The following is a 26,236-nucleotide window of genomic DNA, read 5'->3' as shown; positions in this document are numbered from 1 at the left end:
CTATGTAATTTTTAGAAGACAAGAGACTTAATTATTCCAACTGTCAGTTTATTTGTTTAAGACATTACAATCATATAAAAACATCTTTCATTACTATGTTACAGTTTCTACTAAAGATTTATTCACAAATCCTGTAAGAGCATTTTTTAACCTGTAAAAATAACTAGCTTACCTGTTTTTTCCTTTTGTTCTCTATGCCTGAAGAAATGGATAACGTCTTTTGGATTAGCTACCCGATCCACAAATTTCTGGCTAAAGCGAAGAACATTGAAAGGTTCAAAACCTCCACTATAGTCCACCTGAAAACAAAGAATAAGCTATGAAGACTAAGAAACAACAATTTGCCAATTTTTAAGAAACGGACTAATCCTTCAGCATTCAGTGTTTATGCTTGATACTTTCAAATTTATGAATTAATTTTCTACAATAGATCATGATGGAGCTATATCATTTATCCTATTGAGAAACTAACACTTGAAAAGTTTATAAGCCTAAGCAAAATACTTTGTTGGATACAATCGAGGTATGGCAATAATTTCCACAATGCAGAATGATTATGTATAACACTAATAGTTTAGGTACCTACCATGCAAACCATTTGAAAAGGAGAGAGGATTTCTACACAATCTCCTGAACTTTTAAAACAAACAAACACCAAAATAAAATACTAGCCCTAGATACATTAGTAAATTGGTCTATCATCTTAGAGATATGCCTTCACACTACAGAAAGATGAATGCTAGGAAAATCCAGGTAAGAAGAATGATATCTGTGAGCCTTAAGAAATGATTACCTTCAAAACATGGTATCTTACTGAAACTGACAATTTCTCTCAAGGTAGGCTCTTTCTACAGAAGACTACAGTGGTAAACAAGCCTTTACAAAGAGAAATACCACCTTTCTTTCTCAGAGATATGTTCTCCTAAACTAGCTGTTCTCAAAGTATTCTCTGGGGACCAGCACTGCACCACCTCACAGCTTATCCAGAGAGCTCTCTAACTAAAGTGCTCCCACTTTCACTCATCATCACTATCTGCTAAGGTTTTTTCTTCATTTATTTGTTATTTGTACATTATGTCTCTCTTCACACCTCCACCTCCTATAAGCTCTACGAATTCAAAATCTCATCTGTTTTATTGTCCCTGTATCCTGCAGCATCCATAACAGAAGGTACTTAATAGGATTTATCCAATGAATCCATGAATATCCTTTAGTCAGTACAATGTAGTATTGTAATATTACTTATATGACAATATGTGCTGTTTTATGAATAAATTCGTAATTTATCATGCTTAGGAAAAGAAATGCCAATTTTCTATTTAAGTCTAGTTAGTTCTAATGCTACCAGGCAGACAAAGATGAGAAAATAGGGACATTTTGCCACGGTGAAGAGAACTACGTGATTCCCTTATAGTAATTATTTTTGTATTACCCAGATCATCTCTTCTTTTTTTTTTCTGAGATCGCGTCTCACTCTGTTGCCCAGTCTGGAGTGCAATGGTGCAATCTCGGCTCAATGCAACCTCTACCTCCTAGGTTCAAGTGATTATCATGCTTCAGCCTCCCAAGCAGTTGGGATTACAGGCACATGCCACCATACCTGGCTAATTTTTGTATTTTTAGTAAAGACAGTGTTTCACCATGTTGCCCGTGCTGATCTCAAACTCCTGACCTCTGATGATTCAGATGCCTAGCCCTCCGAAAGTGCTGGGATTACAGCCATGAGCCACTGTGCCTGGCCTCACCCAGACCATCGCTACAGCTACCATGCTATAAAAGAGAAAATACTAAATGCTAAAGCTATTAGGTCTCCCTCTCAAACTCCTCATTTATAAATGTTTGGTCATTAACAAATTTTACCAGATATCCTCAATGTTCTAGATATGCTGCTCAGAGCCAGGGATATAACAACAAATAAATACAATCCTGGCTGTCAAGAAATTCATAAGCTGACTGGGAAGATAAACATGTCAACAGATGACTGCAAGCAGAATGTGAGTGGTGCTACAAAAGGTATGTACGAAGTTGAATGAGAACACAAAGGAAGAAGCATGTACTCTGGGGGGAGGTCAAAAAAGCCTTCTTTAAAGAGGGAGGCTTTAGGTGGGTACTGAAGAAGATAGAAAGGAGGAGAGAAGTATGTCCCATGCAGCAGGATCACATGGACAAAGGTTCCAGTGAAATAAACTCCACTGCACCCAAGAAAGAGAAGCTTTTGGTCCAATGAGACTGGAGTTCAGGATGTGACGGGAGGAAAAGGAGTAGCTAAAATGTTTGGTTTAGAACAGATCACGCAGACCCAAGAACGCTACCCTAAAAAGTTTAGACTCTTTCTTGTTAGTGCTAGGGAATAATTAAGTTATTTTTTAGCAGAAAAGACATGCAAAACTGTGTTTTATAAAGAGCATTTTGGCATTAGTGTAGAGAGAGAAGGAAACTGAGACACAGTCCGGGTAGGAGGCTGCAGCAATAGGCCAGGAAGCATTAATAAAGGCTTCACTACACCAGTGACAGTGGGATAAAGACAAGGGACCAGATTTAGCTATTGTGTACCAGACACTATTTAATCCATTTAGACCTCATAAATCTATGAAGCATTAGGGTAGTGCAGAAATAACTGCAGTTTTTGCCATTACTTTCAATGACAAAACCTGCAAAAACTTTTGCACCAACCTAATGCAAACCAAGGGATGAGAGATGCAGTTGCTTGAGGTCATACAACTGGTGGTTGGGCCAGAATGAAGCTCAGGAAGTCTGGCTCTAGATTGTACTCTTTACCTCTATAGTCTACGTCCCAGGACTTCTCAAATTTTAATGTGCATATACATTTCTTGGAGATTTTTGTTAAAATACAGTGGGTCTGATGCAGGGCCTGAGACTCTGCATTTTAAAAAATTTCCCAGGTGACAACAACACTGCTGATCTAAAGACTACACTCCTCAGTACCAGGCTTTAGGGGGCCCTTGCAGATACAGAACAACAAGGAAGTCTAAATAAAGACTTAGAAGCCATCACTCTATTGGTGGTCATTAAACCTGTATGCTTAGACTGAAAAGGGGGCTAACGATGAGATAGGATGGGATACAAATAATTCAGAGAATGCCCAAGAGTAATTCAGCAAGATGAGACACGATTTAACAATTAAAGATCATCTTTTCCACTGGCTATGAAATCAGAGCCTTGGTTATAGTGAACCGAGGAGGAGAAAGTTAGATGACAGCTATAGGTTACATACTTTTAGGGGCTTTGAAAGAGAGTAAGACGGGGTAGGTGTTAGGAAAAGGGAAGAGCATAGTGGCAAAGTGTTGTGTTTCTTTAACATGATAGAAAGGATATGCAGATTTATAGGTACAGGAAATAATCTAAACAATAACCAAAACAAATAAACTGTACAAAGTAGATTAGAAGGATGTGTTATAGGAAAAAAATAAGAAGAAAAGCGGAAGCAGAAGAAGGTAAGTGAAATCAGAAGCACCAGAAAAAAGGTAGGGGCTGCAATCTTGATGGTGAAGCCTCAGCGAGGTGACATGGGGGCAGACTAAAGGGAGATAAGAGCAGGTCCCATATGCCCGAGAAAGTGCAAAAAGGCCAAGGAGACTGGAATGAACTGAGTAGAGGAGGGTAGTTAAAGATGAAGTCAGAGAGCTCAGCCAATCTATTAAATATAACAACAAATTATAAAGAAAACGAGAAAAATAAGTTACCACACCTATCACTTAAACTGTGATTAACTCAAATCCCTATACCTTTGCTTTTGTCTCCAATGGTGATTGCTTGTCTTATTACGAGCACTCTCCTCACTACTTTTCAAAGAAACCATGTAAACTGTACATTACTATGCTCTGAAAATTAATAATGTTCAATTTGTATAAATAGGACTTACTCGTAGTCGTACAAGAGGCTTCTCTGGCTGGTGAGAATTCCCCAGACGTTCCCGTTCAGCATTTTCAAGCATTTCTTCAATCTCAAAATTTTTAATTTTAAAAATTAAAAAACAAAGTGGTAAATATAGTTTAACTTGGCTAAATAGCAGCTTAAAATCACAGGAATTTTCCTGAACTACATAATCATCTTTATTTCTTAGGTCACTTATGACACCTTTTAAAATATACCTTCTTGTAATGCTCCTTTAATACTATTTCTTAATGTTTTTCTTTCATGAAAGTTTTTAATAATTTTTCAATCTCTATTTTAGAATCAAATTTAAAATACTACTACTCATGTTTCAATTTTCTACTCATGTTTCAAGAAGGCTTCCCTCATCTTACCAAATTAAAACCAAGTAAGTTTAGTTTTTCAGTCATATGATCCATGGGAGGCTCACCAGAATATTTAGGGATCTATAAGCAAGGACTTTGGATTATTTATCTTGGAAGAGTTCAAGGTAAAAGAAAAGAAGACTGATGTTTTCAAATATCTGGATTTATCTCATACTCTGAGAGGACAAGATAATAACATCTTAGACTTGTAAGAGATCTGAAGACAAAAGCACTTGTTCTATATTGTTCTTAAGGGGAAGACCAAGTTACAAGGAGACAGTATTAGATTCTTTTCACAAATTGTTGTGTGCACAGTGATTAGCTATCTTCAGGCCAACTTCATAGTTGAACAATTCTAGTTCTTAGGAAGTTCCTGTGTTGGAACAAAAACTGCCTTCTTATAACTTGGTTCTGATTTCAAGAACAATATAGAAAGGCTGCTTTTGTCCTCAGATTTCTTTCACATCTAGATTTTATAATCTTGTCCTTTAAATTATCTGTAACAATGAAGTCTAAAATAACTTTCTGCAATGATTTTTTTATATGTGCATATTCAATATGGTTATGTAGATATAAAATACTTGAAATGTGGGTAGTACAAGTGAGAAACTAAATTTTAAATCTAAATTTAATTAATCACATGTAAGTAGCCACATGTGCTAGTGACTACCATATCAGACAGCACAGAGATCTATAAGAACATGATCTCCTAGGTCAATTATTTCAATTCAACAAGCATTTACAGAGCATCTTTTTGCCAGGTACTAGGTCCAGTGCTGAGACAGAAAAGAAAGATATGGGGCCTGTCCTCAGAGTTCAGAAGAGATTCACATGCTTATAAATAATAATATAACTTACCAAAGTATAATAATAGAAATGTACATAAAATACAGAGAAAACAGAAAGTTATATGCACCTCTGGTGTTTAAAATGAACCTCTATTACTTTTATGTCGCCAGCATCTGGATTTATGTTACCAAAGCCCACAGAATTTAGAAGTTCATCCAGTGGACCTCAACCAGAGGTGATTTTGCTTCTCTAAGGACATTTGGCAAGGTCTGTAAACATGTTTGATTGTCGTTTCCAGTTAGAAGGGGTACTACTGGCATCTAGTGGGTACAGACTACAGAGAAAACTGCTAAACATCCCATAGTGCACAGAACTGCCTCCCACAACAAAGAATTGTTAGTTAAAAATGTCAACTAAGCCAAGGTCGAGAAACCCTGGGCTGACTTCAGGAAAGGGCACATGACTCAGGCCTGGATCAGTCAGTGGAAAAGCAATTAATGCATTTCCTATCTTTCTGGCTTCAGAGATTGGATTTAGGGAGATTTGGGAGTTTTAACCTACGTTTGAGTTTGGAGTCAATCATCTTGAAACCAGCACACACTTTAGCTACGTTAGCTACATATTGCTCATAAACCTGTAACACTGAATGAGTCACCTTATCTAAGGTTCAGTTCCTATAAACTATAGATAGTAGAACCTATCCACATAAAGCATTGTTGGCTAGATTAAATGCTGTCAATGGTGCACCTCACATAAAGTCAGTAAATATCACTGGGCATAATTATTATCATTGTTACTATATTACATGATTTTTCACGAAAATAAAACATAAAATAGGACAGCTGACAGAGAGCAAGAACTGAGTGTCGGCAAATGGTACTAATTAAGCTGTCAACCCATGTATTATTATTAAATGGATTCATCTACCCAACCTCAGTAGTGGCTCGATTTTCTACAGAGATTTAGGGGCAGAAATCTGCATAGAGAGGGAGGTTTGGGACTTACTTTGCTGCAAGAGGGTGCATAGCAAACATATTTTTCACATTTTATTTGGGGTAGCTTTCAGGTCAAAAGGGACACCTAATACAGATTATTAGAGACTAAGGCTTTTCCCACACACAATATTCTTTCATTTCTCAGTCAAAGTCACTGCCTGCTTTCATAAATAAAATGAACAAATCATCAAATCAAGATTCAAAAGGAGAAAAGCATATTTCTCAAGATGGCCGAATAGCAACAGCTACAGTCTGCAGCTCCCAGCGAGATCAACACAGAAAGTGGGTGATTTCTGCATTTCCAACTGAGGTACCCAGCTCATCCCATTGGGACTGTTTAGACTGTGGATGCAGCCCAAAGAGGGCAGGCAGAAGCAGGGTGGGGCACTGCTACACCTGGGAAGCGGAAGGGGTAGGGAAACTCCCTCCCCTAGCCAAGGGAAGCCGTGAGGGACTGTGCTGTGACGAATGGTGCACTCCGGCCCAGATACTATGCTTTTCCCAAGGTCTTTGTAACCTGCAGACCAGGAGATAACCCTGGGTGCCTATACCACCAGGGCCTGGGTTTCAAGCACAAAATTGGGCAGCTGTTTGGGCAGATACTGAGCTAGCTGTAGGAGTTTTTTTCATATCCCAGTGGCACCTCCAACACCATCAAGACAGAACTGGTCGCTCCCTGGAAAACGTGCTGAAGCCAGGGAGCCAAGTGGTCTAGCTCAGCAGATACCACCCCCACTGAGCCCAGCAAGCTAAGATCCACTGGCTTGAAATTCTCGATGCCAGCATAGCAGTCTGGAGTGGACCTGGGACACTTGAGCTTAGTAGGAGTATGGGCGTCTGCATTACTTAGGCTTGAATAGGTGGTTTTCCCCTCACAGTGTAAACAGACCTATCTGGAAGTTTAAACTGGGCAGAGCCCACCGCAGCTTGGCAAAGCTGCTGTACCCGGACTGCCTCTCTAGATTCCTTCTCTCTGGGCAGGGCATCTCTATCTCTAAAAGAAGAAAGCGGGAAGGATCTATAATCGACATCCTAGCATCACAATTAAAATAATTAGAGAAGCAAGAATAAATAAATTCAGATGCTAGTAGAAGACAAGAAATAAGATGAGAGCAGAACCGAAGGAGATAGAGACAAGAAAAATGCTTCAAAAAAAAATAAATGAATCCAGGAACTGGTTTTCTGAAAAGATTAACAAAATAGATAGACCGCTAGCCAGTCTAATAAAGAAGAAAAAAAACAGAAATACAAACTACCGTCAGAGAATACTACAAGCACCTCTATGCAAATAAACTAGAAAATCTAGAAGAAATGGATAAATGCCTGGATACATACACCCTCCCAAGACTGAACCAGGAAGAAGTCAAATCCCTGAATAGATCAATAACAAGGTCTGAAATTGAGGCAGTAATTAATAGCCTACCAACCAAAAAAGCCCAGGACCAGAAGGATTCACAACCGAACTCTACCAGAGGTACAAAGAGGAGCTGGTACCATTCCTTCTAAAGCTATTCCAAACAATGGAAAAAGAGAGAATCCTCCCTAACTCATTTTATGAGGCTAGCATCAACCTGTTACCAAAACCTAGCAGAGACACTATCAAAAAATAAAATTTCAGGCCAATATCCTTGATGAACATCGATGCAAAAATCATCAATAAAATATTGGCAAACAAAATACAGCAGCACATCAAAAAGCTTATCCACCATTATCAAGTCAGCTTCATCTCTGGGATGCAAGGCTGGTTCAACATATGCAAATCAATAAACATAATCCATCACATAAACAAAACCAATGACAAAAACCACATGATTATCTCAATAGACGGAGAAAAGGCCTTCAACAAAATTACACCTCTTCATGCTAAAAACCCTCAACAAGCTAGGTATTGATGGAATGGATCTCAAAATAATAAGAGCTATTTATAACAGACCCACAGCCAATATCATACTGAACGAGCAAAAGCCGGAATCATTCCATTTGAAAACTGGCACTAGACAAAGATGCCCTCTCTCACCACTCCTACTCAACATAGTATTGGAAGTTCTGGCCAGGGTAATCAAGCAAGAGTAAGAAATAAAGGGTATTCAAATAGGAAGAGAGGAAGTCAAACTGTCTCTCTTTGCAGATGACAGGACTGTATATTTAGAAAATCCCATTATCTCAACCCAAAATCTGAAACTGATAAGCAACTTCGGCAAGGTTTCAAAATTAATGTGCAAAAATCACAAGCATTCCTATACACCAATAATAGAGAGCCAAATCATGACTGAACTCCCATTCACAACAGCTACAAAGAGAATAAAATGCCTAAGAATACAACTTACAAGAAATGTGAAGGACATCTTCAAGGAGAGCTACAAACCACTGCTCAAGGAAATTAAGAGGGGGCTTAAACAAGTGGAAAAACATTCCATGCTCATGAAAAGGAAGAATCAATATCATGAAAATGGCCATACTGTCCAAAGTAATTTATAGATTCAATGCTATCCCCATCAAGATACCACTTACTTTCTTCACAGAATTAGAAAAAAAACCACCTTAAATTTCATATGGAACCGAAAGAGAGCCCACAGAGCCAAGTCAATTCTAAGCAAAAGAACAAAGCTGGAGGCATCACACAACCTGACTTCAAACTATACTACAAGGCTACAGTAATCAAAACAGCATGGTACTGGTACCAAAACAGAGATATAGACAAATTGAACAGAACTGAGGACTCGAATGAACACCACACATCTACAACCATCTGATCTTTGACAAACCTGATAAAAACAAGCAATGGGAAAAGTATTCCCTATTTAATAAATGGTGTTGAGAAAACTGGCTGGCCATATGCAGAAAACCGAAATTGGACCCCTTCCTTACACCTTATACAAAAATTAACTCAAGGTGAATTAAAGAGTTAAACATTAAAACCTGGAACCCTAAAAACCCTAGAAGAAAATCTAGACAATACCATTCAGGACATAGGCATAGGTAAAGACTTCATGACTAAAACACCAAAAGAAATGGCAACAAAAGCCAAAATTGACGGATGGAATGTAATTAAACTAAAGAGCTTCTGCACAGAAAAAAAAAAAAAAAACTATCTTCAAAGTAAACAGGAAACCTACAGAATGGGAGAAAATTTGGCCATCTATCCATCTGACAAAGGGCCAATATGCAGAATCTAAAAAGAACTTAAATTTACAAGAAAAAAACAACCCCATCAAAAAGTGGGCAAAGGATATGAATGGACACTTCTCAAAAGAAGGCATTTATGTGGTCAACAAACATCTGTAAAAAAGCTCATCATCACTGTTTATTAGAGAAATGCAAATCAAAACCACAATGAGATGCCATCTCACACCAGTTAGAATGGCGATCATTAAAAAGTCAGGAAACAACAGATGCTGGAGAGGATATGGAGAAATAGGAATGCTTTTACACTGCTGATGGGAGTGTAAATTAGTTCAACTATTGTGGAAGACAGTGTGGCAATTCCTTAATGATCTAGAACCAGAAATATCATTTGACTCAGCAATTCCATTACTGGGTATATACACAAAAGATTATTATAAAGACGCACGCACACATGTTTATTGCAGCACTATTCACAACAGCAGAGACTTAGAACCAAGCCAAATGCCCATCAGTGATAGACTGCATAAATATGGCACATATTCACCATGGAATACTATGCAGCCATAAAAAAGGATGAGTTCATGCAGGAACCTGGATGAAGCTGGAAACCGTCATTCTCAGCAAACTAACACAGGAACAAAAAATCAAACACTGCATGTTCTCACTCATAAGTGAGAGTTGAATAGTGACAACACATGGACATGAGAGGGGAATATCACACACCGGGACATGTCAGGGGGTGGGAAGCTAGGGGAGGGATAGCATTAGAAGAAATACCTAATGTACATGACAGGCTGATGGGTGCAGCAAACCACCATGGCACGTGTATACCTATGTAACAAACCTGCAGGTTCTGCCCATGTATCCCAGAAATTAAAGTATAATTTAAAAAAAAAAAAGGAAAAAAGATTATGTATTATTTTTCTGAAAAGGAAGAAAAAAACTAGGCGTGGAATTTAAATAAAGATTTTTTTTAACATCCAGTATTATCCTCTCTCAATGACTTTAAAAAATGTCTTGGACACAATTAAACACGTTCACTGAAGAACAGTGGTTCCTTACAGGCTTCATGAGAATATAATCAATATAAAGGCTTCCCTCTACTCTATGAAAAATTATTTAATTGAAGGTGAATAATTCTTCAACTAAAGTAGATTTCACTGATTTTATCAAAAAGAATTACCTTCTCCAAACAGAAGCTTTGTATGGCTTGGGTTACTTTAGGATTATCTGGGTTAAAAATGTCTGGATGATTAGCTAGAACAATATCCTCCATGAAAAACTGCCGCACTGTGTGAAGAGGAATTTTCTGCATATTCATCTTCCTCCCTTTAACACGCAGCAAACCAACATGTCTGAAATGAGAGAAATGAACACCGAGTCACAGTGTAAATTTCCTCAGGAACGTGTGCACATCAAAGCGATCATATTTCCTAGTTTCTACAAAATGTTTATTTATAAAATCATACTCTTGAAAATAAACGTTTCTGGTAATTTAACCTTAATGTTATCATCACAGGAAAAGATGGTAGACATCTTCCTTCCCCAGAGTAAAACTGAGTCATCCATATTATTCTTGTCTGGTCAGTCTTGTAAGGCTAGGCAGACATAACAATAAGTATAATAAAATTTTATCAGGACTATGATGGTAGTATATGTAGACTATACTATTACACCTATGTACCTATGTATATGTACATATATGTACACAAATAAACACAATGATTTTTGCAGTGGACTCATGAAGAAAAAAAAACAATGAAAATAGATCCTATGACCATATGATTTAACCCTATTATCATTATAACAATCAGAGCTCAAGTGATTCAAAGGATAAACCCCATAATAAAAACTGAGTTTAATCAGTGTTAACTATTTTTTTTTTTTTTTTTTTGAGACGGGGTTTCTCTCTTGTTACCCAGGCTGGAGTGCAATGGCGCAATCTCGGCTCACCGCAACCTCCACCTCCTGGGTTCAGGCAATTCTCCTGCCTCAGCCTCCTGAGTAGCTGGGATTACAGGCACGTGCCACCATGCCCAGCTAATTTTTTTTTGAAGTTTTTAGTAGAGACGGGGTTTCACCATGTTGACCAGGATGGTCTCGATCTCTTGACCTCGTGATCCACCCGCCTCGGCCTCCCAAAGTGCTGGGATTACAGGCTTGAGCCACCGCGCCCGGCCCAGTGTTAACTATTTAAAATCACATCACTCCCCCAAAATTTTTTTAAAATGATATACTATATATTGCATTTATAACCAGAAAATTTTCAATTAAATGGTTTTAGGAGAATTTTTTATAAATAAACTTTGTGAAATTAGTAATCATCAACAACGCATGGAAATATAATAAAAATGTGCATCTTGAATTTGCCTAATGAGCAGCAAAATAACACAAATTGGATATTCTCTTTTTGAAAATGGCTTAACATCTGGAAAAACAATACAGAATGATCAACTTTCAAAAATAAATCTATCATATAAATAACAATACTGCCAGTTAGCGGTAACCTTAACATAAGCCTTAAACCTATGAGATGATTAGTTATTATAGCAAAGATTTCTTAAAAATTGGCTCAAAATATGTAACAATCACTCACTTTTTTACAGCTTCTCCTGGGGAAAGAGAAGTAACCACTGAGCTTCCAGGTTGTGAGATATAAAACAGCTGTTGTTCATTTTTGGTTGGAGCTATTTTACATTCATGTTCATGTCCCCAGATAACAAGATCAATGAAGTCATCCAAAAATTGTTCTGGAATGAAGTTAGTACTTCCATGTTTACTTCTGTATCAAGATTTTGAAAAATAAATATAAATTCAGTGATTAGAAAAATTTCATATTAATGGAAGTCTATACAGATCTTTCTTTCTCCATTCACTAAAGCTTTTATTCCATCCTTCTATGTACCAGAAAGTGTGCACAGGATTGGGAATGTAAAGATTATCAATACTAATTCCTGACCTCAAGAGCTTTACAAACTTGTAGGACACAGACAAGTGGAAACCCTAAGACAAGGCAGTCAATTATACCTTTGGAGCAAGATCATGAAAGGTTTTACATAGGAAGGAGTTCCCCTTTGGTTAATCAGAAAAGCATGAACTCTATCAGTAACAGAAATCTATAAATCAGCCTGACTATATACTAAAGAAAAATACAGAAAATGAAAGTGAGTTAAGTAAGTATAAATGTGTCAAATAATTTCTTAACATTATCTTTTAACTAATCAATTTAATGGGAGTAAAAATGTCAATCTCACATAAGCACTAAGAGTTTTCAAAATCAAATATTAAATAAATGATTTGCAAACTATGATCTTATACTTAGATTAGTTATTATTTAAAGATAGATGAAATGCAAGCTGAGGGAAGACAAAAAGGGATAGTTTTCCCTAGTATTAACTTACATCATTGGAAATTCAAGTAAAAGTGTTCACATACTTCAACTGGGCATTCACTTAATCCAAACCAATATTCTTTCATTCACCCAACAAACGATGTCACCCAAACACTATCTACTTTATGTCAGATGTCCCGGGCTTCTTCTAGATATTGAAGACACAGCAGTGAACAAAGTCATTGTTCCAGTGTGGGAAACAAGCAATACAGGTTGAGTCCCTAATCTGAAAATCCAAAACCCAAAACATTTTAAGTGCCAACATGGCACCACAAGAGGTAAATTCCACACATAAATACTTAACACAAACTTTGTTTCATGCACAAAATTATTTTAAAACATGTATTAAATTAACTTAAGGCCATGTGTATAAGGTATATATAAAATGTAAACAAATTCCACGTTTAGACTTGGGGTCTATCCCCAACATATGTGCAAATATTCTAAAACATATGTGCAAATATTCCAAAATCCAAAAACATCCAAAATCTTAAACACTTCTGGTCCCAAGCATTTCAGATAAGGGATACTCAATCTGCAGTGTAATATGTATATGCATGTGTGTATGTATGCACACGTATAACTTGTCAGTTAGTAATAGGTGCTATAAAGAAAAATAAAGGAAAAAGTGACGTAGAAGTAGCATACTATTCTACATACACATGTAGTCAAGAAAGGCCTCTCTGACTAGCAACAAATGAGCAGAGAAGTGAGATGAAGCATCAGTACACAAAGAGAGAAATTCCTAGGCAGAAGAGCAGATGGTGCTAAAGTGGGCGTATGTTCAGTGAGTTCAAGAAACAGCAAGAACAGAAGGGCTAAGCAGAATAAATGCAGGGAAGACAGAAAATAAAATCAAAGAATATACAGGTTTGTGTATCCAGTAATGTTTTTATGTAAAAAACATACATCTAAGGTATGAGATTATCACAACTACTAAAGAAAAATAGACTAATTCCCAAATACAACATTATGCCATTGGGTCTTCACTGACTGCTGGCTCTTTCCTAGAAGAAGGAGAGGTGATACTTGTAGGCTGACAGTAATTTGTGACCTAGAGGGGATCAAAACATCCTTGTTGAAAGATTTTGCATGACAAAGTTGTCTGCAGACTCAGATTCTTTTTTTCTTTGAAACAAGAGAAAAAACGTCAATATAGAGAAATAAATGTGAAATAAGGTAAAATGCAGAAAGCTCAAGATTCTCACCCAATCTGAGGAAATCTTTTTTTAATAACTCTCATGAAAGCAGTAACAAAAGAAGTAACTAAGGATGCACAGGGTGACAAATGAATCTAATGGCATTATCAAAGAATCACAAAACCACAGTGAAGGGGATGGGGAGAAAAGGAGCTAAGTAACTTTGGAAAATTATGCTTCGACTAAATACAGAAAGGCTAAAGACTAAAATAACTTACATAAACATTGTAACTTAGTTGGGAAAGTTGTCTTTCAGAGGAGTATGAGTTCATAATTTTGAAATTACTTTATAATTTCAAATTATACCAGGATTGGACATATAATTAAACCAGGATTGAAAAAATAAGTAAATATATTATATATATTTATAATATGATCCAGACTTCTGTTAGACAAAGAAGTCACAAATAAGGAAACGGAAAAGACAAAAATGGACCTTGTAAGGCTGGATAAGAATCAGTCTTAACTTATTATTGGTTTTTTAAACACGTATATAGACATGTATGTATGCATGAGGTTGCTATACACACATGTATTAATTTCCTTAACTCTGTTCATTAAGAGTGCTGAGCCTGGTAGCAGTAAGCACACCTGGTACCCATTTGTGGGTTTCTAAATACCACTCTCCAATAAAAAGAATCAGAGCTCCTTGGAGAAATGGCTGACTCCACGGCTAGGTAGGTAAATATTAGATTGGTGCAAAAGTAATTGTGATTTTTGCCATTACAAGAGCCTAGAGCATCCTATGGTGCCAAAAAGCTAAGGTCATACCCCGCAAAAAGGTGGAGAGATGTTGAAAAGACACAGAAGCCAACATAAAAGAGAATGCAAAGGTCAAAGCTAGAATAATCTGAGGAAAAGTAGCAACTAAAAAGCTGATAGTACTAGATCTTCAAGTCCATAATGACATAAACAAATAAGTAAACAGAGAAGGGACAAATTTTCCTTAGAGAAGAATTCCATTAATAAATACAGAAAGAATGAAGGAAATCAAAATTCACAATTAAAATATGACAGTGTTAATTATTGGAAATAAGGTCACCCATGGATGCTAAAGTTATTGGTAAGTTTAAGGTGAAACAGGGTATTTGCATAGTCTCAAAGTATTTTCCCAAAAATGTTTATTAATTGAAAGGTGGAAAATTGGAACTTTACAGCAGAGAAATCTGTTATACAACCTCTTAATCAAATGATGAGGGGGACAATGAGAAAAATAAACATTATATGGTGACTACCCATTCCGCTTACCAATGCTGCCATTCTGCCTTTCATTCTAGCTTGAATTCTTAGAATTACTTATGAGTTTTCCTTTCAACTCATCATCCCTACTTTGGCATAGTATAAAAAAAAGTGGCAGAACTGGAAAGCTTTACAGAAGAAACAAATCCCAATGGTGCAAAGTTATATGAAGACCACACATATCTAAACTCTGACCTGCTACTCCTTTGAAACTCACAGTTTGTTCAAGAACTTACACATAAGGCAACACAAGTCAGCCTCCTAAACCCTTTCTTTTACTGAGTATTTAGCGTAAGTCTGCATTCATCGAATGCTCAGAGTAGTTTGCATTCAATAAATGTGTTCAGTAAATATAGCTGGCCCTCTGAATTGGCAGTTTCATGGATTCAACCAACCACAGATAAAAAATATTCAGGAAAAAAGAAACAACAATAAAAAACAATATGAATTTTTTAAGCAATATTGTATAACAACTATTTACACAGCATTTACACTGTATTAGGTATAATAAGTAATCTAAAGATGATTTAAAGTGCACAGGAGGATATATGTAGGTCATATGCAAATGCTGTATCTATTCAAGGGATTTCAGCATCCCAGGATTTTAGGTCCTGGACTCAACACCCCTGTGGATACCAAGGGACAACTGTAATAAATTATATAATCAGGCCCAAAACTGTTGAGTTCTTCCCTGACAACTTCTCAGCTGTAACCTTCCCATTTGTTTCACTGCCATCACTGCCACCACCTCACATTTTTATTGCAGTGATCACATAATAAATCTTGCTTCTTCAAGTCTGTCTTCCTTTCAATCAATCCTATACCCTACCAATAGATTAAACTTCTTCAAACTACTAACAAAAGAAAGCTAATCTAGCTATATTTGTTCCTGGAAGAAAACTTGCATAAAAGGCAAAAGGAAACATGTCTAAGAATGTTCGTAACAGCAAGGTTTATAAAAGCAAAAACTGTTCACTGACAAGAGGCAAAGCATAAATGTACACATCAGTAAAAATAAATTACATTTCTAAGCATCAAAATGGATGAATCTCAGTAATGTAATGCTGAAAGTAAGTCAGCTGTAAAATATATAGCATAATACAATTAAGGGTATACATGTGATTAAACAGCAAGGAAAAGCAATGAAATGATTAATTCAAAATTAATAATGCTTCCCTTTGGGATATGGGGAAGCAGGTGGAATCAGGGAAAAGGAGTGGGATAAAGGAATGGATAATTCAACAAAAAGATTCTACCTTTTTGTTGAATTGAAAAGTATTCATGGTATGCCTTATCCATATATTACAAATACTCTTGTAGGTATTAATATATACTAAAAACGATATCAAAATAAAATCACACAAAGTAAATTTATATTTTGTCTGATTCTGCACTGACAACCTTGAAAAACTGAGGGCATTTCACTGTAATAGGTGAGCTGCTCAGAAACAGATTTGGAACCTCAGCACTCGGCTCAAACTTTTTCAGAGAAAACTTTTACCTGTTCTGATGAATCACAAATAAGTTAAACCAAGAGTTCTCATCTTCTTTTGGTCTCAACATTGTTACTTTTTTATTGACAAACATTCGATAGAGCCTTTCATCTGGAATGGATCCTGAAATGGACATTACATTATTTTTAAATTGTTTTCTTACTTTGGCTTAAAAAAATGAATCTACTTTGCTTCTAAATTATGTGCTTCCCAAAGTATTTCACTTTACTCTTGAGATATATATCTGAATTCTGGAATCATTTATAAGTGGGTATGTTCCAGGTTCTTTTTTTTTTTTTACTCTTTGTTTTTTGTTTTTTTTAATTGAGAGAGGGTCTTGCAATGTTGTCCAGGCTGGCCTCAAACTCCTGGGCTCAAGCAATCCTCTTGCCTCAGCCTCTGAAAGTGCTGGGATTACAGACATAAGCCACCATGCCTAGCTGTTGCAGGCTTTTTTGTGTTTGTTTGTTTTTTGGGTTTTTTTTTGAGACAGAGTGTCACTCTATTGTCCAGGATGGAGTGTAGTGGTGTGATCTCGGCTCACTACAACCTCCACCTCCAGGTTCAAGCAATTCTCGTGTCTCAACCTCCAGAGTTGCTGAGATTACAGGCATGCACCACCATGTCTGGCTAATTTTTGCATTTTTGGTAGAGATGGAATTGCACCATGTTGGACAGGCTGGTCTTGAACTCCTGACCTCAAGTGATCTAGCTGCCTTGGCCTTGTGCTGGGATTACAGGTGTGAACCACTGTGCCCAACCTGTTCCAGGTTTTTGATAACAGCAGTTAATTGCATTTGAAAAACATTTTCCATTTCAGGCATATGTTTGTTCAAAACCAGCAAAATGTAGAATAAAAATCTGAGTTTTCTATGCCTAAATTCTTATTAAAACTTCGAGTAATACTGTTTTTCACTATCCCTTTGTTATAAATTCTGCATACTTTTGATCTAACATATACATTATAACATGCATAGAAATATTAAAAGGGATCATAAAAAGTGTATTTAAAAACAGTATCCTTATATTATTTTAAATAAAATATATGGTGTTTTTTACATAATTCAATGACTTTCAAACAGTTCTCAGATTCCATAGGCTCACTGTGATCTAGTGAAGGAAACTAACAAAAAGTCAACAAAATGATTATAAATATTAAATATCATAGAAGGAGAAAACACCAGGATGCTAAGATGGAAAATTAACACTATGGAATTAAGGGGTGGACAATGCTGCTACTTCATATACTGATTAGAGAGGGTATGAGAAGAAAAGCCAACAATGTAGAAGTCTAGGAGCTAGAAGAGGCCTAGCTCCCCAGGAGAATTCTACAAGAATAAATAGCTGGGGTGGAATGCAGAACATGTAACTGGAGACAGAAAAGTCAAGGCACACAAAGCCCAAGGCACTAGACGATTAATCTACTTGAGTGTTAAAACACTGAAAACACTGGCAAAATTGATCTTAGGTAGGTAGGTAAAAAGTCTGAGAGAAAAAGCAATACAGTTTAGCCAGGTGGCATAAGCTTAAAGAGAATGGGGTGTTTGCAGGCAGAAAAGGAGGTGGTAGGTGGAGCATGGGGAACAGAGATAGGGATCTCTGTCCAAAAGCCAAGGGTAAGAGAACTGCATGGGATACAGGAACCTCAGGGGCCAGCTGGGCTTCATTGAAGGTTAGAAAGTGAAGGCAACATGCAGAGAAGACACTGATAATAATGAGGAATTTGATAATTATAAAAAGAGTTCTAGAGTTTATAAAGAAGGGCTGGGGCACACAGAGGGGTACAGGGTGGAGAGAGAGTCCAGTTAAGGAAGGTATAATAGAACAGGATGAGATAAGAATTTGGGAGAAAATAAATGACTGAAGAGACTTGCTTCTGGTGGTGACTGAGGCATAATAGAATCTGTTCTTAGTCTGAATGGAGGAGGAAAGACAACTTTTCTGGAAATATGATCCCCATGAACACTGTAGTGATTAAAACAACTGTTAATACCTTTTTTTAGAAAAGCATATTTCTAAAAAAATATGTTCTATCACTTGCAGAATCATATATAACACCCAGATTTCATTTTCCTTATCTCTAATATATAAATAACCATGATGCTTTTCTACTTGCCAGAGGCATTATGAAAACCGGACAAAATTATAAGCTAGTTGTATTGTACACTGAAGACTTCCAAGATATCAAAGTGTAGTTTTGCTAATTATTCTATAATTCTAACATTCAGGATTCTGTATCTGAGTCTAAAAAAAATTCAAAATAATAAATAGTAAGGAGAAAACATTTTTTCTCCAAAGATTTTTACCAAAACCATCCATTTGTTATAGTCACCAATAAAGAATAATAAGGTTTGCCCCATTTTTTCCAAACAGACACAACTCCAAAATTTCATTTCTCAATTGTTTAAAGAATCATATATGGACATAAATAGTAAAATATAACTCTCTTACCTAAACCATATAGCGCAATCTTTGTGCTTCCTTTTTGAAGCAAAACCGGACTAATGTCTATCTTCTCCACAGACATTGAACGTCCAAAGTGATTTACAAATCCAGCACAACTTAAAATGTCCAGGGCACACAGTGCATCTGCCTACACAAAATAATTTCAAAGAATATTAGTGTGTATATAAAAGTAAGTATCTGCATGAATATCCTCTTACCTGTTAAAAGCATACTCCATACACTACTTACAAAAACACAGATGAGGATAGTGTCTTCTCAAAACAAAATTATAGTTGTAAAAATATTTGCTACATTTTTTGTACTATAAATCACATACAGCAACTGGAATCACAGGCCAAATGCAAGGTTAACATCTCATCAAAACTTATCATGATGTCTTGGCCACAAAAAGTAAAAATCAGCCATGAGATAAATGCTTTGTAATATTAACCAAACCTCTTAAAACCTGGGGAAAAAAAGACCATAGATAATCAGTGATTGATAATATTAATGGCCAGATAAAACAAAAAGATACTTTGAGTGTAGGATCTCTAGTCTTACTTCTATATCAAACAAGCAGTAAGAATATCTAATTCAGATTTAAAGATGTTCATGAAACAATCATTTCCTAAAAGTGAGATTTCATAAGACAGTTATGAAAACACTGGCAAACTATAAAGCTATATACAAATGTTAGATGCTCACTCCTCCTCCTGGCTGCTTATTGTTAACATCAGCACTAATGAAATAAAAGCATAGCTCATACACCAATTCCTATTCAAGATTTTTTTTAAAAATCTAAAAAGCAGCATAAAAGCTTGTATGAATGTGAAAAGTCAGCTTGACTTTTTGACCCAATTTAACTACACAATGAGAAAAAAGGGAGGCATGCTTTCCACAAACTAAACTGATCATTTCCAAAATTCCAACAAAGTGTAAGAAAACAATAATTACCCCCGTGGGATCGTCATGATTGCCATGAATACTAAACACTGGAATTGAAATGTTGAGATTGCCATCTTGATAGTTCACCCATGGAAACCTTAAAAATAAAAATAAAAAGTTACTTAAAATTCCTATAAGGGACAAAAGCTGTTTTCCCTAAGATTCTCCTCTAAAATATTAATGCAATCATAGGTAAACTGCATAATCTACATTGGCATATGACCACTAGTTTAGAGCTTTAAAAAATAAAATCAGAGGTAATGATTCATTTCAATTAAAGTTTGAAAATATCTCAAAGTACTACATTTTAAAGAAACTCCAACTATAATAAACACTGCTTGTGGTATGTATGAGTACCATATCTGATATTTGATTAACGAAAAGTTAATAGACCTTCAAAATTTTAAAAACCTAGTATATGGTTTTTATTTGTAGTGGGGGGAGGGAAGAAAACCCATATACTTTAGAATCCTGAAGAGGTATATTAAAACGCCCAACTCTGAGTGCAAATTAGTTCAGCCATTGTGGAAGACAGTGTGGTGATCCACAAGGATCTAGAACTAGAAATATCATTTGACCCAGCAATCCTATTACTGGGTATACACCCAAAGGATTATAAATCATTCTATTATACAGACATATGCACACATATGTTTACTGCAGCACTGTTCACAATAGCAAAGACTTGGAGCCAACCCAAATGCCATTAATGATAGACTGAATAAAGAAAATGTGGCACATATACACCATGGAATACCATGCAGACATAAAAAAGGATGAGATCATGTCCTTTGCAGGGACATGGATGAAGCTGGAAACCATTATTCTCAGCAAACTGACACAAGAACAGAAAACCAAATGCCGCATGTTCTCACTCATAAGTGGTTGTTGAAAAATGAAAACACATGGACATAAGGAAGGGAACATCATACACCAGGGCCTGTCAGGAGATAGGGGGTTAGGGGAGGGATAGCAGGGGGTTGGGGAATAGGGGAAGAATAGCATTAGGAGAATTACCTAATGTAGATGACAGGGTGATGGATGCAGCAAACCACCTATGTAACAAACCTGCAGGTTCTGCACCTGTACCTCAGAACTTAAAGTACATATTTAAAAAAACCTCCCAGCTCTATCACTTACTACCCGTGCAACTTAAAGTCTCCTGTCAGCTCCTACCCCCAGCTATCCAGCTACCCTTCTCAGAGACAAATAATGTTAGCAATTTCTAGTGCATCTTTCAAAAGGATCCTATACCTATACACAGAGATAGATTTTCTTCCTCCTTACATAAATGATAGCAAAATACGGATTTCTGCATCCTGCTTTTATCCCTCAACATTTTAGAAATCATTCCACATCAGCACATGAAGACCTTTCTTCTGCTCTGTCAGCCACACAGTACTTCATTGCATGGTAACACAATGTGTTTGAACAGTTCCCTAACAATGGACATTTAGATTCTTTGCAGTCTTGTTTTGCAAACAATGCTACAGTGAGTAATCTTGTACAAAATAATCTTGTACAGTGAGTAATCTTGTACAAAGGAATCTCACACAGTGAGTGATCTTGTTAACCTTGTGAGTCTATCTGTAAAGAAATACCTGGAAGGGAATTGTTAGGTCAAAAAGTACATGCATTTGTAATTTTCATAGGCACTGCCAATTTCCCACCATAGAGGTTGTTAAAATTTACACATAATGCAATGGTAATGCACAAGAGGGACAGTTTCCCCCTACCTCACTAACATAGTATGTTATCCACCTTTTAAATCTATGCCAGTAGTTCTCAATGCTAGCAGCATGTTGGACTTATCCTGCGGATCTTTTAAGAAATGCCAATGCCCATGACATACTTGGAGAGACTCTAAGTCAGTTAGCCTGGAGACTGGGCATCCATATTTTTAAAGATTCTTAGGTAACTGTACTGCGCACTCAGTATTAAGAGTAACAGACCTATGCCAACCTGATAGGAGAAAAGTATTTCCGTATAGCTCTGTCTCTTTCTTATGAATAAGATCAAACTTTTAAAAATATGTTTGTTGTTTTATTTCCTTTGCTATGAAGTATGCCCATATTCTTTATGTATGCAAAATTAACTCCTGAATTTTACTGTCTTTAAAGAACTGCTTATTGGTGAATTCAGCCTTAATTTGCAATCAGTTGCAAATATTCTTCCTGATTGAACTCTGACTTCTGGCTTTGCTTCAGACAATTTTTGGCATACGGAAATTTATTTCTGCAAAGACAAATGTATGAATCTTTGATGGCTTGTGGGTCTTGTACCATACTTAGAAGCCTATTCCACATCTAGATTTTTAAAATATGTCTAACAGTTTCTCCTAGCAGTTTTACTGAATCCATTATTTCCCCTGCATTGTGAGATAGCGACCTTCATTAAATACTAAATTCCTACATGTATTTGAGGCTATTTCTGGAATTTCTATTCTTTTTCACTTACCTATCCATCAATTTATGAGCCATACCACATTTTCAATTAGTGTAGCATTGTTATACTTCCAATCTAATTGGCTACTCACTCCTTAGTAGTCTTCTTTTTCAGGATTTCCCTATCTGTGTTTGTCTGTTTTCTACACGAAATGTAAACTGGAAGATTAAATTATCCAAAATGTAACACAGAAGTAAAGTTATGGGCAATATTTTTTTAAGAGTATGATATATAAATGATATTCAGAAAGAAAAAGAAGGGGAACAATATTTGAAGACATAATGAATAAGAATTTCCCCAAGTTGCTGAAAAACAATATTACATTAAAATATATGATAAAGCCCATGCAGGATAAACAGAATTAAATCTACAGCTAAGTAAGACTGAAACATGTTAAAGACAAAGAGATAATCTTGATAGTTACCTGAGTATTGTCTTTATGCTAAATCACTACTCTAAGCATTTTTCTTATCATCTCAATCTTCCGAACTCTATAAAATTGGCACATTTCTTTCCCATGTTGTAAATGACAGAACTAAGGTAGCGTGGTTAAGTGACTAACCTAGTCTTAAAGCTACTAAATGACAGAACCAGAATTTGAACTCAGACTGTTTTATACCAGAACCCGTGCTCTTAATCACTATGCTAAACTTTCTAGCAACTCAACAACAGCAGACTCTTCAACAGCAACAAAAAGGGTTTACCACTCACTGACACTCCATGAAAACACTACTGAAAACTGTACTTCAGAAAGAAGAAAACTGAAATCTAGATAAAAGAAATAAAACACAAGAAACAACAGTGAGCAAAGAAATGGGTAAACATGTACATAGGGTGGGAAAAGAGTTTTTAAAACAAAAAGCAGTTTAAAAATAAGATTAAAGAAAGAAAACACTAAAGTTAAAAAGTGTCCCAGCTGGGTGCAGTGGCTCACACCTATATTCCCAGCACTATGGGAAGCTGAGGTAGGAGGGTCACTTGAGGTCAGGAATTTGAGATCAGCCTGACCAAGGCAGTGAAACCCCGTCTCTACTAAAAAAAAAAAAAAAAAAAAAAAAAAAAAAAAAAAAAATTACCCAGTGTGGCGATTCACACCTGTAGTCTCAGCTACTCAGGAGGCTGAGGCAGCAGAATTGCTTAAACCTGGGAGGTGGAGGTTGGAGTGAGCCAAGATGGTGCCTCTGCACTCCAGCCTGAGCGAGAGAAAAAGACTCCTTCTCAAAAAATAAAAAATGTCCTGAGTTTTAGATTTGAATAGAAGGAGGGCAGAGGCACTGATCACAATTTTTAAAAACAAGGATGAAGTTAAGTATTATAGGACTCTTTTAAAACTCAACTATTATGCAGCCAAACTATCAATCAAGGGGAAAGTTAACAGAAAGATTTTCATGTAGAAAAAAATCTCAAAACAATTTACCTCCCAATTTAAAGTCACACTTTAAAAAATAAGTGAGAAATAAATTTGGGCTCGGCATGGTGGCTCACAACTGTAATCCTAGCACTTTGAGAGGCTAAGGCACGAAGGCTGCTTGTGCCCAGGACCAGCTGGGCAACACAGTGAGACCCCATCTCTACCCAAAATAATTTCTTAAAAATTAGCAGGGCACAGTGGCTAATATGGTTTGGCTCTGTGTCCTCACCCAAATCTCCTCTTCTAGCTCCCATAATTCCTACATGTTATGGGATGGGCCTTGTGGGAGATAACTGAATCATGGGTCTGGGGGAGCTTTCAGTGCTGTTCTCATGACAGTGAGTAAGTCCCATGAAATATGATGGTTTTAAAAATGGAGTTTCCCAGCACAACCTTTCTCTCTGCCTGCCACCATCCATGTAAGATATGACTTGCTCCTCCTTGTCTTCTACCATGATTGTGAGGCCTCCCCAGCCATGTGGAACTGTACATCCATTACACCTCTTTCTTCAGTAAATTGCCCAGTCTTGGGTATTTTCTTTATCAGCAGTGTGAAAACCGACTAATACAGTGGCACACGCCTGTAGTCCCAGCTACTTAGGAGGCTGAGATACGAAAATAAGCTTGAACCCAGGAGGTTGAGGCTGCAGTGAGCTATGATCATGCCACTGCACTACAGCCTGTGCAAGAGAGCCAGACCCTGTCTCAAAAGCAAAAATTAAACAAACATGAATATGTCTATTCTTATGGGTTAGTAGGTACACATATTTTTCTTCACTCTGTCCACTGAGAGACTAGAAGCAGCAACAATACAACAGTAACAGTATTTGTTTCCAAATACCATTCTCCAAAAGGAACCAGGGCTCCCTGAAGAAATGGTTGAGTCTGAAGCTAAGAAAGATAAAGTACAAAATTAGCCTGGAACATCTTACAGTGAAAAAAATCAGAAGACAGGGTGGAAAAAGGGTGCATATCAAAAGGATACATGAGCCAATCTCAAAAAGAGTCCAATAGCTAAAGCTGGAATAATTTAAGCCACAAGTAAATTATGTTCGTATGAAATTATAACCTAAAGGAAAAAAAATGAGTTTCTACTGATGTAACAATTGAATAAATAAATATGGGAAATGAGACAAATCTTCCTTACAGAAGAATGCCAATTAATACATGTAGAAAGAATATAGGAAATAGAAAATCACAATTAGACTATCACAGTTACAACTGTTGTAGGTAAGATCCACTAATGAATGCTAAAATTAATGAACAAATTTTAAGGAGAAACAGAAAAGTTGCACAGCCTCAAAATATCTCCCCTAAAATATTTAACAATTACTTTGGTGGTTTTAACTTACGTCCATCAAAAATGGGAAACGTACCACCCCTCCATTTGAGTGTAGGCTGAACTCAGAGATTCAATTCTAACCAACAGCATATGGAAAGGAAAAAATAATAACTTTACAGTGGAGAAACCTGGCAGAGGCCAGCTTAACCAAGTGATCAAGGTTAACATCACCAGTGATAAATCAGGTTGATGTCATGCATCTCCTGATGTGATGCAACTGAAAGGGTCCTTCACTTGTTGAATATTCTCTCCGGAAACCTGTAATCCCAATCTAATCATAAGAAAGCAAGAGAAAAACCCAAACTGAGGGACATTCTACAAAATACCTGATTTTTTTAAAAATATCAGGGTCATGAAAGACAAGGAAAGACAGAAAACCTTACACAGGCTCAAGAAACTAAGGAAACTTTTCTACTAAATACAATGTGGGATTCTTTACATTTCAGAAAAGACATGATAAGCGGGGAGCAGTTGCCCATGCCTGTAATCCCAGCGCTTTGGGAAGCTTAGGCCAGCAGATCACTTGAGGTCTAGAGTACAAGGCCACCGTAGCCAACATGGCAAAACCCTGTCTCCACTAAAAATTCAAAAATTTGCTGGGTATGGTGGTGGAGGTGGGGGGCTGTAATCTCAGCTACTAGGGAGGCTGAGGCAGGGAGAACTGCTTGAGCCCAGGAGGTGAAGGTTGCAATGAGCCAAGATCACACCATTACACTCTAGCCTGGGCAACAGAGTGAGAATTCGTCTCAAGAAAAAAGGGAAGAAAAAAGAGAAAAGACATGATAGTATGTTTATAATATAGGAATTAACAAATATCATAAACAGTCCCAAAGGCACAAATGGGGGGGAAAAAAAACCCAATAGATTTAACTACATAAAAATTAAACATTTCTGTCAACAAGAATCCATAAACAAAGTCAAAAGACAAGCCACTGATTGGGAAAAAATACATGCATCACAAAGGTTTACTAACTAGAATATATAAGTAACTTCTGCAATTCATGTAGAAAAACATACAAAAATATCTCAATTTTTAAAATAGGCAAAGGATATGAACAGAGGAGGATACCAAAATGTACAATAAAAACCTGAGAATATATTCAGTCCCATCCTTTTTTTTTTTTTTTTTTTTTTTTTTGAGATGGACTCTTGCTCTG

The 26,236-nt window shown here is 36.6% G+C and overlaps 1 protein-coding gene and 1 long non-coding RNA gene across 11 annotated transcripts in view; one reads left to right on the top strand and one right to left on the bottom strand.

Annotated features, from left to right (window-relative positions):
- Positions 1–26,236, bottom strand: part of MRE11 (MRE11 homolog, double strand break repair nuclease) — a 77,133-nt gene that overhangs the window by 44,348 nt on the left and 6,549 nt on the right. For all 10 annotated transcript variants that reach the window (XR_004274261.1, XR_004274260.1, XR_004274262.1 and 7 more), the window contains exons 5-11: positions 19,891–19,978; positions 18,943–19,084; positions 16,500–16,614; positions 11,766–11,951; positions 10,353–10,524; positions 3,884–3,964; positions 173–299 (exon numbers count right to left, since the gene is read on the bottom strand). Coding sequence is in view for 6 of the 10 variants with exons in the window: in XM_032295744.1 (XP_032151635.1) it covers positions 173–299; positions 3,884–3,964; positions 10,353–10,524; positions 11,766–11,951; positions 16,500–16,614; positions 18,943–19,084; positions 19,891–19,978 (911 nt within the window). In the remaining 4 variants the exon portion in view is untranslated. The remainder of the gene's footprint in view (positions 1–172; positions 300–3,883; positions 3,965–10,352; positions 10,525–11,765; positions 11,952–16,499; positions 16,615–18,942; positions 19,085–19,890; positions 19,979–26,236) is intronic.
- Positions 5,445–24,943, top strand: LOC116563182. Its single transcript, XR_004274264.1, has 4 exons — positions 5,445–5,456; positions 5,736–5,738; positions 20,349–20,360; positions 24,870–24,943. It is a non-coding gene; the product is annotated as an uncharacterized LOC116563182 (long non-coding RNA).

This window comes from Sapajus apella, unplaced genomic scaffold (assembly GCF_009761245.1).
Source record: "Sapajus apella isolate SASKATOON/1434 unplaced genomic scaffold, GSC_monkey_1.0 scaffold34, whole genome shotgun sequence".
NCBI lineage: Eukaryota > Metazoa > Chordata > Mammalia > Primates > Cebidae > Sapajus > Sapajus apella.
Note: the sequence above shows the minus strand (reverse complement) of the source record. Positions and strands in the feature narration are given on the sequence as shown.